This window comes from Panthera onca, chromosome A1 (assembly GCF_046562875.1).
Source record: "Panthera onca isolate mPanOnc1 chromosome A1, mPanOnc1 haplotype 2, whole genome shotgun sequence".
Classification (NCBI taxonomy): domain Eukaryota; kingdom Metazoa; phylum Chordata; class Mammalia; order Carnivora; family Felidae; genus Panthera; species Panthera onca.
The window spans coordinates 173,402,499-173,418,959 of NC_138339.1; the positions used below are offsets into that span (position 1 = coordinate 173,402,499).

General features: G+C 41.4%; 1 protein-coding gene across 1 annotated transcript in view; it reads right to left on the reverse strand.

Moving 5' to 3' along the window:
- Positions 1-16,461, reverse strand: part of DNAJC3 (DnaJ heat shock protein family (Hsp40) member C3) — an 89,471-nt gene that overhangs the window by 6,267 nt on the left and 66,743 nt on the right. The window contains exon 10 of the mRNA XM_060636831.3: positions 426-558. Within this exon, the coding sequence (XP_060492814.1) occupies positions 426-558 (133 nt within the window). The remainder of the gene's footprint in view (positions 1-425; positions 559-16,461) is intronic.

Below are 16,461 nucleotides of genomic sequence, written 5' to 3' on the forward strand. Positions count from 1 at the left end.
GATGGTTCCTTCTTCAGGGAAAGTGGGTCTGACATTACCCAGCTTTTGTAGATCTCCGTGTGTATAAGTTAATTCTCAAAAGTGCCACTTTATTTTTAGGCCTAGAGTTTTCTTTCCCCCTCTCTCTCTCCTGTCCTCACAAAAGCAAGCTCACTCCTACCTCCTTACCCTTCCTAAATAATCTAGGGTAGGATCTATTCATGCTACAGTGTCCTACCTTTGTCACCAACTACTAATTCCCTATCACTGCAGTACTAGTTGCTATCAAAGAAATCTGCCTGTAACCAAATAGCTTCACTATGTTAAAGATGGTTAGGTTTAATCCATGACGGAAATTACATAAGGAAAGCAATGAATCAGAGAAAAAAGGAAGAGCAATGATAAGCTTTAAAACAGTTAATGTAAATTTTAAATTAATAACTCACCTTTTTACTCCCAAAATTTTATAATAATCTCGTTTCTGTGACTGTTTCAGTAGCCTCTGTGCCTTCTCTAGACCTTCCCGAATCTGCTGATCATTTTCATTGTGTTCCTGAGCAGTTTCATAATCCTGAATAGCTGTCAAATTATGTTTAAGATAATGCTGTTAAAGGTAATGCAATTTATAACCTCTACTTATCCGGTAAGATTGATACTAAAGTCACTATCCCGACCCTTTACTCTCGTGCAATTACTGCTTAAGAGCCTAAGAAGTTATAGTAATGATTTTGTTAGCAAACTTATGAAAGGCATAGCATAATTAAGGCTGAATTTAGGTAGCTTTTTACTCCCACTCAATCACTGCTATTTGTTTACTTGCCCACCCTCCCACATTACCTTCACCACATCTTTGAGGTATTTTAATACCCATACTTTATACAAAGCAGTCTTAACCATCACTAAGATTGAAGTGATTGCTACAAAGGAAAATAAGACCATGGCAAAGAAAATCTGCACAGTCAGCTATGGGTCCACAGTTCAGAAGAATCAGAGGCTTATAAAGGGAGCCCAAGAGGAACCATCAGCAACCAGAATGTCTGTGTCACCCAGGGGTTTCAACAGGAGCTGTTACAAACCTGATGTTTTTTAAAGTATGAATCAAAGCAAAACAACACACACTGACTGTCCCAGTATGGGAAGTCTGATAACAATCCACATTATGTCTTTTATCTCATTTTCAAATACTTTAATATCTAGAACACAAGGCATCTGGATATCTAAGTCACCCAGAAAAGAGCCAACATAGCCAGCTTGAAACTGTTATCCTTAGAAGGAAGGGCCTGCTGGTAAGGCTGGTCCTGGCTGACCTCTCGAAAGACGGGCTGCAGGAGTGTTCCCACCACTCCCTGGTAAGAATGGCTCACCGTGCCTAAATGTCTGTACAAACAATGTGGTTTATGCTAAACATCTTCTTTCCTTCTGGGAGTCTGGAATTTGGGTAGGGGCTGGGCAGAAGGTGCCTACCTGACCAGCCTCAAATAAACACCCTCGGTGGTGGCTCTCTACCAAACTTCCCCAGTAGGCAACACTTCACACGTCTTGAGGAATTAGCTTGTCCTACAATTTCACAGAGAAAGACTCTTGGAATCCTCTACCTGGTTTCCTCTGGAATTTGCACCATATGCCTTTTCTCTTTGCTGATACTACTTTGTATCCTTTCACTAGGTTAAATCTTAGCCTGAGTACAACTGTATGCTGAGTCTCATGTGTCCTCCTACCCAATCATCAAATCTAGGAGCGGCCTTGAGAAGCTCCAATACAAGTCTTATTGTTCTCCCTGGACAGACATCTCAAATAATGGACTGCTGAATGCAAATTCTAGTTTTTATGAAAGTGCAATGCACTGTGGGAAAAGACCTCTCTCTTGATGACATGCCTGCCTGAGCATTGGTCTTGGCAACAGCTGATCCTGGAAGGGAGTAGGAAGGCCGATCATCCTTCCTTCTGACATAGTGCTGGAAGGTCAAGAGCAGCCTAATGCCTTGTCACAACAATGCCTGTGTCATTCACCTCACTTCGACTCATCCTGCAGGCATTTCATCATCTCATATCATCACAGGAACAAGGGTGAGTACAGGACAATGAGGTATTTCGAGAGACCACATTTACATAACTTTTATGACAGTATTTTGTTATAATTATTCCGTTTTATTATTCATTAATACTGTTGTATTATTGTTTATTATCACTGTGCCTAATAAGTGAAACTTGATCATGGATATGTATGTATAGGAAAAAACAGTATATATAGGGTTCAGTACTATCTGCAGTTTTGGGCATACACTGGGGGACTTGGAAGGTATCCCCTGCATAAGGGACAGTTACTGTCATAAGCCTGCACTCCATAGAAAATGCACCCATGCTACCTTTGGCCCGTCGGGGGGTATGTTTAAATTTTTATCCTAATTCCTACCTCAGTGCATTAGTATTGCGTATTAATATGAAACATTATTACAGTCACCCAATCCACAATGACAGCATAAAATACCTTTCCAATTTAGTACACAAAACCATCATAAATAGTAGTGAGGGTTAACTTTACAATTAATACCCATAGCACTTGATGCCACAATCTAGTAAGGAAATGTACTTTGAAGGAACTTAATACAAAATGTTTCAATATATGCCATTTTGCTATTAATGCAAACTCTACATTTTAAACATGTTTTAATTCTTAAACGTTCAGACTGTCTCCTTCGAAGCAGTCTTCTATCTTTTATTAAAACTTAAGGTAGGCACATTTTTCTCCATACAGAAAAAATATAAAATTATATAGGTTGTTTCCTACATTCACATGATTACAGGTAGGTAATTTAATTAGAAACTTACTATAGGTGATGTTAAAACTTCCCATGGACATTATATTTACTCCGATTCCACACTCTAAGGAGGAATCTTCAAAAAAATAAAAATAAGTAACATCCAATTATGTTTATCCCATACTGTCATTAAGCATCCGTGAAAAGCAGAATAAGCCAGAAATATTCAGGCCCTGAATAAACCGTCTATTACATATCAGCCAACTCATTTTCTATCCTCTGAATCTAAAAAATCTTCCCAAATCCTTTTTCTGCCAGTCTCCCCAGTCGATTCCTAGGGAACAAAGCAAACTAGACCAAGCTGGCAGACAGAGGAGGGCACATCCCTTCCATCCCACTCTCCCACAGAAATGACACACACAAAAATAATAGAATCATGGTAGCACCAAAAACAGCAGCAGACCAGAAATTTTCAGAAATTTCTGAAAGAAAGGTTTATTCATTATTACCATGATCCCATTTGATTCCTATGTGTAGAGAACCCCAGTGCAAGCAGAGGCCCTCACAGATGTGGGAGCCATTGTGTTTGGCCAAGGATCCTCAGTTCAGCATTCAGCAAGCAGGGGCAGCTTACGCAACCACCAGGACAGCTCGGGAGAGAACTGAGGGATGTCTGGGCGGGCTCTCCCTGTGAGTGTGCAGCCGCCACTGCTGCATTCGCCCCACCAGGGCCCAAGAATCAGCCTCTGAACCGAACAGAAGACGCGCATGTGGCGCAGCCCCCGATGTGGCTGTGGAAACCAGGAAGAGTGGCAGAACCAAGCCCACGGACACTCCAGATCTCTACAACAGACCTGGACTAAACAAGGACAAGAACTCCACCCAATAAGTAAAATGATTAATTTCCTGTTCATTTTGGCAACGGGGCCAGATGGCAAGCGCCACAGGGGAAGTCTCCCTGCGAACAGTCCCACCCACTTAAAGCCTGCTTTAAGCTCCCCAGTGCAGAAGCAGCATTTCAAAGACAGATGTGCACAGCTGCAAAAGACTGCCTCTTTCAGTCCTTCAGTCCACTAGCAAATCCCAAAAACTATGTCCAGAATTTACCTGCTTCTCACCATTTCTCCAATGACCAATGTGACATACGCAGTCCACCGTTAATACACCTGAACAGCTGTTTCCGGCTTCTACCCTTATCCCCCTAAAAGTCTATTCTCAGTACAGGGACCTAGAGAGCCTCTAAAAAAGAACATCAGACCCCAATATAAATATGTCCATGGACACCAACCATCTCCTCCAGGATATCATGCAAAACAAAGTGTACAAGGCCTGCTAAAATTAGCTAATATCAGCCATGAATCCAAGATGAGAGGGGGAAGCAATAGTGAGAAAGCCCAAAAACAAAAACAAAAACTTTCTAGGAGTATGGGCTCACCCTAAAGTGACAACCTATATCCTTTGCATATTATGAGAACCATGAAACCCAAAGCCAGACAGAGTGGAGATAAAGCAAAGACTTTACTCAGGAAAAGACAGAGAGAAAAAAGAGAATACGAGAAGAGAAAATAGCCCTGAGCAGCACATCTCAGAAAACCCCAGCAACTATGTGCTCTCTGAAGGTGAGGGCTCACCCTCAAGTGTAAAAGATATACCCCTTTGGTAGCAAAGGAAGTGGGCAGAGGGGTAGCAGGGCTGGCAGCTGATGACCTGGACACGGTTTGGTTCAGAGAAGCAGAGAGGGCAGAGCTATGTAGAAAGGCCATTTTAGCAGGAGGCAGAATGTCTGTGGAAACAGTGAAGCAGACAGGACTGCAACTGCTAAGTACAGAAGGCTGCCCTGTCCCCAGCACTCCCTTATACACACACACACACACCAAAGGACTTGCCCACAAATAGCTAGGGCAGGATAATTCATTTTAATGGTACAGCATCGGGGCACCTGGGTGGCTCAGTCAGTTAAGTGCCTGACTCTTGGTTTCAGCTCAGGTCATGGTCTCACACTTCCTAGGTTCGAGGCCCATGTTGGGCTCCATGCTGATAGCTTGGAGCCTGCTTGGGATCCTCTCTCTCTCTCTGCCCCTCCCCTGCTCATGCGCTCTCTCTCTCTCAAAATAGATTTTTAAGAAAATGGTATAGCATCAATTCAAGGACAGCTTTTAAATAGAGACAGGAAAAGAGCACCAAGACTTACCTGATGAACACACATCAGAACAGTAGCCGAACACATGAGAATTCTGAGCAAACATGCCATGAATTTTTAGAACTTATCCAATCACCTCTTGTAAGGGTAATCACAAAGCAGAATAAGAACTCAGCAAAGAGAGAGTGAGACAAAGAGGAGACAAAAACGTGAGTAGTCAATACTCAAGAAGATCACAACTATCATAGAATTACAGATGAAATGAGAAGGAGCACCGGAAGCAGCATCATATGGAAAAAAATAAGGATCTAACAAAATGAAATGGAAATAAAGAGTTTAAGAAGACTAGAGAAAAAACAGCAGCTATACCTGACAAGCAAAGGGAATACAATCTACACATAATTAGATCTCGGAAGGAGAAAACCAAACCAGTAGAACAAAACAATTCAAATATTTTTAAAATTTTTTTAAAGTTTATTTATTATTGAGAGACAGAGAGACACAGAGTGTGAGCAGGGGAGGGATAGAGAGAGGGGGAGACACAGAATCCGAAGCAGGCTCCAGGCTCTGAGCTGTCAGCACAGAGCCCAACGCGGGGCTCAAACTCACAAACTGCGAGATCATGACCTGAGCTGAAGTCGGTCGCCTAACCAACTGAACCACCCAGGCGCCCCCAGATTAAATTTAAGACATTTTCAATCTGTAAATTCATTTGTTATTTCAGGAAAGGGCACACTAGGTGTCAGGGCAAACTGGATGGTAACAGTAAAGAGGAAGACCTATGCTGGCTAGTCTAATTATGCATTTGAAAGATGAGGGCTCTTTGAACCTGGCCCCAGATTTTCCAGAGCAATATTCTGTGCCAGGGGACAATGGAACAATAACTTCAAGATACAGAAAAAGTGTGAGCAAAGGATTTTCTTATCTAACCAAACCATCCTTTTAAGAATAAAGATACAAACGTAAAAGAAATGAGAAAATAAATTTTCCTAGGAACCCCTCGAGGATGAACTCACCAAGGAGAAAGCTAGAGAAACCACAACCAAAGGAGGGATGAAGAAGAAAAAGAATAGAACTGGTAAGTCAAAAGGCTTAGTTCTTGGCAAAAATCAATACATATCTCTAACCTAATCAGGAAAAGAAAGCAGGATCAAAACCAAAAATAAGAAATAAGTGACAAATAAGATAGAAGAAATTAAAATAATGAGACTACTTTGCTAAATCTGAAAACTCAAATGAGTAACACAAACTGATCCTAAAAGAAAAACTAAACAGAACAATTTTCACAGAGAAATAAAGTCACAGGCTTTCCACAAAGATATGGAACTGAAAAGGAAAATTTCCAAATAATTACAAAAAACTACCCTAATTGATAGTTTGCTGTATATAAAAATCTGGGGTAAACAATAATTCTTCCTCAGAGTTTTTTGAGAGTACTGAAATACTCCTTTCTGGACTTGGTAGGAGGGGATATGAGACAGGAAGCGGTGTTCACGAGCAGAATTTAGCAGTCACAGATACGTGCGTTGCTAATAGCAGACCTTCAAAGTGCTTAAAGGAAAAATGGACAATATTAAAGGGAGAGATAAGAAAGTTTGCAACCTTCACAACAGGTAATTAAAGATCTTGAAAACTCTCCTCTCTCAGCAATTGATGGGAAAACTAACAAACATTACATGCAACAACTGCAGATACACATTATTTTCAAGTTCACACAGAACAGTCAGCAAAAACAGACACCATACTGGACTAAAAGACAGGTATACATAAATTTAAAAGGAAGGAAATCACATGAAGTATGTACAGTGACCACATAAAATTAATAAGATACCATCAAACATTTCAAAATTTAAAAAAAATCCAAATAATCCATGTGTCAAAAAAGAAGGGAATTAGAATACATTTCAAACCAAATGATAATGAAAACAAAATATGAGACGTACAGCTTTAAATGCTTATATTGAAGGGCGCCTGGGTGGCTCAGTCGGTTGGGCATCTGACTTTGGCTCAGGCCATGATCTCACAGTCCGTGAGTTTGAGCCCCACGTCAGGCTCTGTGCTGACAGCTCAGAGCCTGGAGCCTGCTTTGGATTCTGTGTCTCCCTCTCTTTCTGCTCCTCCCCTACTCATGCGCTGTCTCTCTGTCTCAAAAATAAATAAAAACATTAAAAATTTAAATGCTTATACTGAAGGAAAAAAGAAAGAGAGAGAGACCTAAAATCAGTGGCAATTCAACCACAAAAAGCCAGAAAAGCACAAAGTAAACCCAAAATAAGTCAAAGGAAGGAAACAAAGAAGAAATCAATGAAATAAAGGAAAATCATAGAAAACATCAATAAATCCCTAAAGTTGTTGCCTTTAAAAGACCAATAAATTTGGCCAAACTCAAGCTATATTAAGAAGGAAAAAAAGAATTACAAAACTATCAGTATTAGAAGTTAAAGAGGGGCGCCTAGGTGGCTCAGTGGGTTAAGCATCCGACTTCTACTCAGGTCATGATCTCATGGTTTGTGAATTCAAGCCCCACGTCGGGCTCTGTGCTGACAGCTCAGAGCCTGGAGCCTGCTTCAGATTCTGTGTCTCCCTCTCTGCCTGCTTGTGCTCATGCACACTCTCTCAAAAATAAACATTAAAAAAAAGAGGATATACGATATGGTTCTACTAATATGAAGATCTAGAATTGAAAAAACTAAATGAGGAAAATCAGGACAAGGGCTGCCTGAGCAGTGGATCGGGACTGATTGGTAAGGGACAAGAGGAAAATATAATGTTCTGCATCTTGATAGGAGTTTGCGTTTGACACTCTCTTTAACCAAAATTTTAGTCAGGCTCCTCTGAGACCTCTTTCTAAGGGCCTGATCTTGGGTTTTCCTCTTGGTTGTTATAGAATCCAGTTTGAGCAAAAATCCTGCTAAGTCAGTTTAGCTAACCTCTCCCTGATTTTGGTATCTGACCAAATCTGAATTTGTATCTGATCAATTTTCTCATTCCCTACCCTGGCCTGCCATCAGCAAGAATCCAGTTGAGTCCATCTAGCAAGAATCCCCCCTTTCCATGATGTTTCCTCTTGGTAATTTTCCATCCAGTGACCCCCACGATGCTCCTTGGTTATAAATCCCCACTTGTCCTTGTTGGTGTCAGAGTTGAACCCAGTCTCCCACTCACTGCAAGACCCCACACCGCAGTAGTGGTCCCTACACCTATGGTGATTAGCCACTCCCCTTCACAAGAATAAAGCCTTCCTTAAGGTCTTTAACAAGTGTCACAAATAATTTTCTTTTTAATAGATGACATGGGTATCAGAACTCAGGATTGGTATCCCTAAGATTTGTGCATTTCATTGTATCTAAAACTACTCTCCCTCAATAAGGAATAAAAAGGAAAACAGTAAACAAATTCTAGTTAATGATATGCCAGTTGAAGTATTTGGGGAAAAGTAAACTAAAGTCTACATTGTTTGGAAATGCATCTAAAAAAGATGAACTGACAGAAAAATAGAGGGATAGGCAGATTAAATATGACAAAACATAATAAAATATTAACTTCAGAATCTAGATAGTGAGGACATGAGTGCTTACTGTAAAATTCTTTCTACTTCTCTCTGTATTTGAAATTTCTCATAATCACATGTAAGGGGGAATGTTTCCCTGCTTTGAGGCTGTCCTAATAAAGACAATGGAAATCATAAATTTTCTACCACCTTGTTTTCTACATACTCATTCTTAAGACAACGACCTTATCCAAGAACTCTTATAATATAGCGTCATCATGTAAGAAAACAGTGAGCTATTTCTGATATTATTAAAGTCAAACTCCATGCATGTAACTACTTCCTACAGTAGACTGCATTCCAACATTAGACTGAAGGCAAGCTTAACCATTACATTTTAGGCTGATTTAAATAGTGTAGAGGTTTAATTCTGTACACTGGGACTTCCTCTAGGAAGTCCGTAACATGGACATAACATGGCCTGCACACTAACTGAAGCTATATATCAATGTGCTCTATACATAGGTGTTGAATTTTTCAGTTGGAAAAGAGATAGTGTCAACAGTAAAATACAAAGAGAGAATTTCAGTTTGTCAGACTATGAAATTCTAAATCCTGCACTATAATTTCTCTATCAATAGTCAGGAGATCTCACCAACTGTATTTAAGCCCTGGAGTAGACAGACATAAATATAGGCCTTGTTCCATGTACTTAGTCTGTCTCTATTGTAACATGATAAATACTTGGGTTTGTTTTTATTTCTCTTAAAGAAGTCACTTCAATATTTGAGGTTACACAAAAACCTATCAAATGTCTTTCTTCCCCCTATCCAAACTTCCCCTCTGTCCAGTCAGATGTGCCTGTCACCACTGGAAAAGCAAAGGACCCTATCATTCTCCTGCCCCTGGACTTCTGTTCCAGCTACCATCTCCCACACCTGGTGTCTGTCCCAATTTTTTTCCTTAATATTTTTTCCAATACTTTAAGCTTTTGATCATTTGGAAATTAGCTTGTAACGTATCTTTTTCTGCCGCATAATGCTGCTGAACTACTGTAAATATTTCCATTTCTCCATCTCCTATTAAGCTCATGGATTCCTTGGTATTTCCTAGAGGAAGTCCCAGTGTTGCCAAGATACAAGTGGTACCATGTTTTGCCCAGTAATATATGATATGCAAATGTGCTAAATCTAAGCTGATTGGTAAATGTGCTAATCCCCACAGAGCAGGGAGCTTCGTAGTCTCCCCTGTAACCATGCACTTTTATTTTTTTCAGTAATCTCTATACCCAACGTGGGGCTCAAACTCATGACCCTAAAAGCAAGAGTTGGAGGCTCTACCAAATGAGCCAGCCAGGCGCCCCTGAAACCATGCACTTTTAAAAAGAAAAGAAGGGGCTATGGCTAAGCAGTCTGTATGTAAATAAAAATGGAGGCCAGACATACAGTTCATGAATTTATAACCAAAGGACTTAAGCAATCCACATATACAGCATCTTACACTAGTTGTCTTTGCAAAGGACTAAGCCATTTTCTAGGCTAACAACCTGCTTCTAACTCCTTAGGTGAAGCTAAGGGAGATGCACCTATTTCAAGACGTGGAAGGTTCAAAAATACCTGCTTTCAAGATTCTGACTACGTGGGCCCATAGTTATATGACTAGCATCATCAGAACAGATGACCCGTGAACATTGTCAGGGTTAGGGCACTGACCCCCCCTACACAAAAGAAAATCTGTATATAGTTGTTGATTCCCCAAAAACTTAACTAATAGTAGCCAGTGCTGACCGGAAGCCTCACCCATAACATGAACAGTGGATTAACACAGATTTTGTATATATATTATACGTTGTATTGTTACAATAAGGTAAGCTAAAGAACAAAATTTAAATCCTAGGAAAGAAAAAATACATTTACACTACTGTACTGTATTTATCAAAATAAATGTACATGTAAGTGAACCCATGCAGTTCAAACCCATGTTGTTCAAGGGTCAACTGTATACAAGCAGCTTCCAACTTACAAAGCTAACTTTAGGTATGATCTTAAATACAACCAATCTCTTCCCTTCCTTCTCCCCATATATTAGGAGCCAGGGAATCTGGCCAATGACCTCAAAAAAAAAGCAGCAGCCATGACAAATATGATCCACTCTCAGTCCTTCCTGACTCAGGATGAGCCCTGTAGCTCTATACCTGCCCCCAACACTGCCTAACATGTAAGTGGTGGCACAGGCACTTGCTTATATCATGAGGAATAGAAATCTATCCGTGTTTTATGTAAATATCCTAAAATTAGCCACTGTTCCTCAAATACTACTGTACTGGGGGGCATAAGAGCACTGAAGCAAGGAGGTGGTATAAATCTTGAACACAGAATATTTTTGTGGAAGATGGTGAGCCTAGAGAGTGTCATGAGATAGGATAAGCAAGAGGACACAAGAATCTGTACACAGGACATCAAAGACAAACTTTATCTATTTTACAATTCTGCCCAGACCAGCTCTTTATCTAGAAAAAGTACTACTCGGCTCCTTTTCTTAGAATTTTGGATATCCATAGTAATGCCAGAACACCTGTGTCAAATGGAGTTAATGCAGCAGTCACAGATTGGACCTAGAAGCTAGGCATCCCATACAACTGTTTATAGAGAGAAGTCAATGCAAGGTCCAAACAACTGTCCTGAAAATGAATATAATGGAAACAATGTACCAAAAAACATAGGAGGAGTATTCTGGAGTCTGAGAGGTCTCTTGGAGTTGGGGCTTTCCTGGTCTTTGGGGTGAGGGTAACAACATGACCTGGAACTGTGGCTTCTGCCAGTGATCCTCTCCCCGTCTGATGGTAGAGAAGGTGGAGAAACACCATGGGTAAGAACGAGGTCCCCAGTGTAGGAAAGTCTTTGGCTTGGGATTACAGAATACTTGCCCTGGCACCTAGCCAGCACGCTGTGAGGAAGCCCAGGCCACATGCAGAAGGTACAGGCAGGTGCTCTAGCCACCAGCCCCAGCTAAGGCCTCTGCCAACAGCCAGCATCAACCTCAAGCCACGTGACTAGATAAGGCTTCAGATAACTCCAACCACTATCTTTGGAGTTTTCCAGCTGAGGCCACAAACTGTCCTGTCATTTCGTGTGGTTGCACAACAATGTGAACGTACTCGTACCTTAAAAACAGCTAAAGATGCTGGAGACAGCAGGAGTAAGAGAACCCTAGGCTTGCCTCATCCCACAAATACAACTACATAACTATGAAGTCATCCTCAATACCCCCAAAATCCATCTGAAGACAGGAAAAACAAACTCCACAACTAAGAGTGGAGAAGAGGCCACCTCAAAAGAGGCAGGAAGTGCAAAGACACTCTTTGGGAGAAAAACAGATTGTGGCCACTGTGGTGGGGACAGTGCTGGAGTCATAGAGAAGGGCAAGAGACAGAGTACCACACAGAGGAGCACGCAGGGAAAATAAATCACCATAGCAATTGGCTAGGAAAGTGATAGGACCCGAATTTTGCAGGTTCTTACAACCAGCGGGGCTTACAGACTGGAATTTTAGGGTCAGCGTGATTGGCTCTGGGAGAACTTAGAGCACATTGTACTGCTCTTGGAGAAAAGGCTGGGCAAAGAGCCCGCGGACATACAGCATGGAAACAGCAATTGGAAGAGCACCAGGGGCACACAGTGGGAGGTTAGCTGCTCATTTCAGAGTGTGTCCCCAAGAAACAGCATTCAAACATAGGCCCCCTCTGGGAACAAAGGAACCGGTCAGCACCATTTCCCTGCCCTGCCCCTGAGCATAAGCACAGAGCCCGGACGCTCACTACCTAACTTGCTTACACCAAGCTCCCCTTCCCCCCACGCACCAGAAGAACTGCCCTTCCCAGTCAGGCCCACTTCAGTCCCAGTGTGACTGGCACCCTCCCCCAGACAAGCCGAAACCCCTTCTGACACCTCATCTCCCCATCCAGGAGTTTTCCAAGGCCTCAGTTCCAGCGGCAGCGACAACATTTCACATTTCACAAGCCGACCAGAGCACAACTAGTTAGAACTCACCACGTTCAGGCCAGGGATCAAGCAATGTCCACAAAAGGCAAAGAAAGGCTCTGGAGATGACCAGCCTGAAGGATAAAGCAGCAGGGGCACAAGAGCAGAGCACACGCAGTACACACTGGAGACGCTCCTGGAAGAGCCAGGCCTTGGGGAACAGGGGACACTACAGAGCACTACAGGACCTCTTCTTCATAAAGCCATCACCCTCAAGAACAGGAGATAGTTGCCTTTCCTAGCACACAGAAGCAGGCACAGAGACTTAGACACAATGACAAGATAGAAGAATTAGTCCCAAATGAAAGAATAGGACAAGGCCATTGCCAGAGATCTAAAGCAAAACGGATACAAGTAACATGCCTGGTGGAGGGAGACTTTAAGGATAATCACTGGACTTGGGAAAAGAGTGGAGAACATGAGTGAAACAACAGAGATAAAGAATAACATAGCAGAGATAAAGGGCTCAATAAATTAAGTGAGAAACACACTTGATGAAATGAACAGCAGGCTGGAAGAAGCAGAGGAATGAACTAATGACCTAGAAGACAAGAACGGAAAGAGATCTAGTTGAACACAAAAGAGAGTAAAAAGAATTATGCAAAATGAGAATAGACCCAGGGAACTCATGACTCCATCAGATGTAGTGACACAAACATAATAACATTCAGGGGTACCGGGGTGGCTCAGTTGGTTAAGCGTCCGACTCTGGACTTTGGCTCAAGTCATGACCTCACAGTTTGTGAGATCGACCCCACATCAGGCTCTGTGCTGACAACTCAGAGCCTAGAGTCTGCTTCAGATTCTGTCTCCATCTCTCTCTGCCCCTCCCCCACTTGTGTTCTGTCTCTGTGTCTCTCAAAAATAAACAAACATTGGGGCTCCTCGGTGGCTCAGTCGGTTAAGCGTCTGACATTGGCTCAGGTCATGATTTCACAGTTCGTGGGTTCAAGCCCAGCGTCAGGCTCTATACTGACAGCTCAGAGTCTGGAGCCTGCTTCGGATTCTGTGTCTCCCTCTCTCTCTCTGCCCCTCCCCACTCATGCTCTGTCTCTCTCAAAAATAAACATTTAAAAAATTTTTGAATAAACATTAAAATATTAAAAAATAAAAAGCTTCTGCACAGCAAAAGGAAACAATCAACAAAACTAAAAGGCAACCTACAAAATTGGAGACGATATCTGTAAATGACATATCTAATAGAGGGTATATAAAGAACTTGTAAAACTCAACACCCAAAAAACAAATCATCCAATTTAAAAATGGACAAGGGGCCAGGATGGCAGAGCAGCATGGAAGGTTTTTTCTTGCCTCTCTTGTCCCTGAAATGCAGCTAAGATCAACACCAAAACATCTTGTACACCTAGAACACTGAATTGAGGATTAACACAGCAATCTGCACAATGTGAACCACAGAACTCAGCAAGTACGTAGTGCAGAGAGGTTAACTGGGGGAGGGAGAAGCCATGGAGGGTAAGGAGCTATTTTTGTTTGTGTCGAGAGGACAGAGACAGGGAGGAGAGTACAGGAAAAGCACTTCCCCTGAGAGCAGCTGAGGAGAAAGAGAAAAAGTGGAAATACCCGCAAGTGACTGAACAAGAAAGGGAGAAAGGAGAGGGTTTAAATAACATTGACTCTATAGGGAGTGCAGAGTCTGAAACCCTGCAGCTCAATATCTGGCAGAGCTCTGGTGGGAAGGACGAATCCCCAGGAGAGAGAATGAGGTCTGAGAGGTCCTTGGGCCACAGGGGGAGAGGTGGTTCCCCTGCTGGGAGGACACTGGGTAGAGGCTGTGCAGCCTCGCCACAGGCAAAGGTCCCAGCAGACCCTGGGCAACAGCCACGTTCACTGGTGTTGGAAGAAGGACATTAAGGGTGAAATCTGGTGCCAGATGCGTGTTGTGATTTACCATAATCCCTGAAACCCTGCTGCTACACGATCACGTGAACTTTTTCTGGGTTTTTTCTGGGGTGGGCCAAAACCCAGTTGCAGTCTTGGGGCATCTGCAGCAGCGCAGTCGCCCCAACGTTCCTGGGGGTGGGCCGGCACCCAGCCATTGCTCAGTAAGACCCTCCCCCAGAGGCATACATGTCTACACACGCCACAACGATCCACCCTAGTAATTAAGCAGCACCATCTAGTGGAAAACAAAGTGTTACACCAAGCCCTGTCCAACTGGGCTAACTGCTCTAGAGGAACACAAGTCTCTCCGCCTGCTTAGTTTATGGACTCTAAAGTGCTTCGTAGTTTGACTTCTAGCGGAAACTGGATATAATTTCAATTGTATTTCATTCTGTTCACTGGTCCATGTATCCAATTTATTTTCCCTTTTCCTTTTCTTATTCTTGAATACAGAAAGATAAATCTATTTTTATTTTGTTTTATAAAAAATATTTAATTTTTCTACTGTATTTTTGTAAATTTTTTAAATTCTACTTTATTTTCATCATTTCATTCTATTTTATTGTATTCATTTTTTATATTTTCAAATGTTTTCCTTTTTTTTTCTTCTTTCCCTTTTTTCTCTATTCTATCAAGGTTCTTAAAACAACCAGATGAAAACACACATAGGATCTAGCATCCTTTATTTGATTTTTTTGTGTGTTGTTTTCAATTTTTTAATTTTAATTTTTTTACATTACTAATTATTTTCCTTCCTTCAAAACGACAACACAAAGGAATTCACCCCAAAAGAAAGAACAGGAAGAAATGACAGCCAGGGACTTAACACAGATACAAGCATGATGTCTGAACCAGAATTTAGAATCACGATAATAAAAATACTAGCTGGGGTGGAAACAAGCATAGAATTCCTTTTTTCAGAAATAAAAGAAGTAAAATCCAGTCAGGTCAAAATTTAAAAATGCCATAACTGAGATACAATCTCAAATAGGTGCCACAGTGGCAAAGATGGATGAAGCAGAGCAGGAATTCAGCAATACAGAGGACAAAGTTATGGACAAACTGATAAAGCAGAAGACAAGAGGGACACTAAGGCAAAAGCACACAATTTAAGAATTAGAAAACTCAGTGACTCATTAAAAAGGAATAACATCCGAATCATAGGGGTCCCATAAGATGAAGAGAGAGAAAAAGGGGTAGAAGGTTTATGTGAGCAAATCATAGTGGAAAACTTTCCTAACCAAGGAACGACACAGACATCAAAATCCAGGAAGCACAGAAAACTCCCATTAGACTCAACAAAAACTGACCATCAGCAGGGACTATCATAGTCAAATTCACAAAATATTCAGGCAAGGAAAGAATCATGAAAGCAGCAAGGGAAAAAAAAGCCCTTAACCTATGAGGGAAGACAGATCAGATTTGCAGCAGACCCATCCACAGAAACATGGCAGGCTAGAAAGGAGAGGCAGGATATATTCAATGTGCTGAATTAGAAAAATATGCAGCCAAGAATTCCTTATCCAACAAAGTTGTCACTCAAAATAGAAGGAAAGATAAAAAGTTTCCCAGACAAACAAAAACTAGTGGAGTTCATGACCACTAAACCAGCCCTGAAATTTTAAGGTGGACTCTGTGAGAAAAGATAAAAAAAAACAGAAACAAAAACAAAAACAAAAAAGTCCAAAAGCAATAAAGACTAGAAAGGACCAGAGAACACAACCAGAAACTCCAACTCTACAGGCAACATTATGGCAATAAATTTGTATCTTTAAGTACTCACTCTAAATGTCAATGGACTAAATGCCCCAATCAAAAGACACAGGGTAACAGAATGGATAAGAAAATAAGATCCATCTACATGCTGTTTACAAGAGACCCATTTTACACCTAAGGACACCCTCAGATTGAACAAAAGGGGATGGAGAACCATATCCTGCTAATAGTCACCAAAAGAAAGCCAGAGTATCCATACTTACATCAAACAACTAGATTTTTTAAAATAAAGACTGTAATAAGAGATGAAGAAGGGAAATGTATCATAATTAAGGGGTCTATCCACCAAGAAGACTTAACAATTGTAAACATTTATGCTCCAAACGTGGAGCACCCAAATACATAAATCAATTAATAACAAACATACAGAAACTC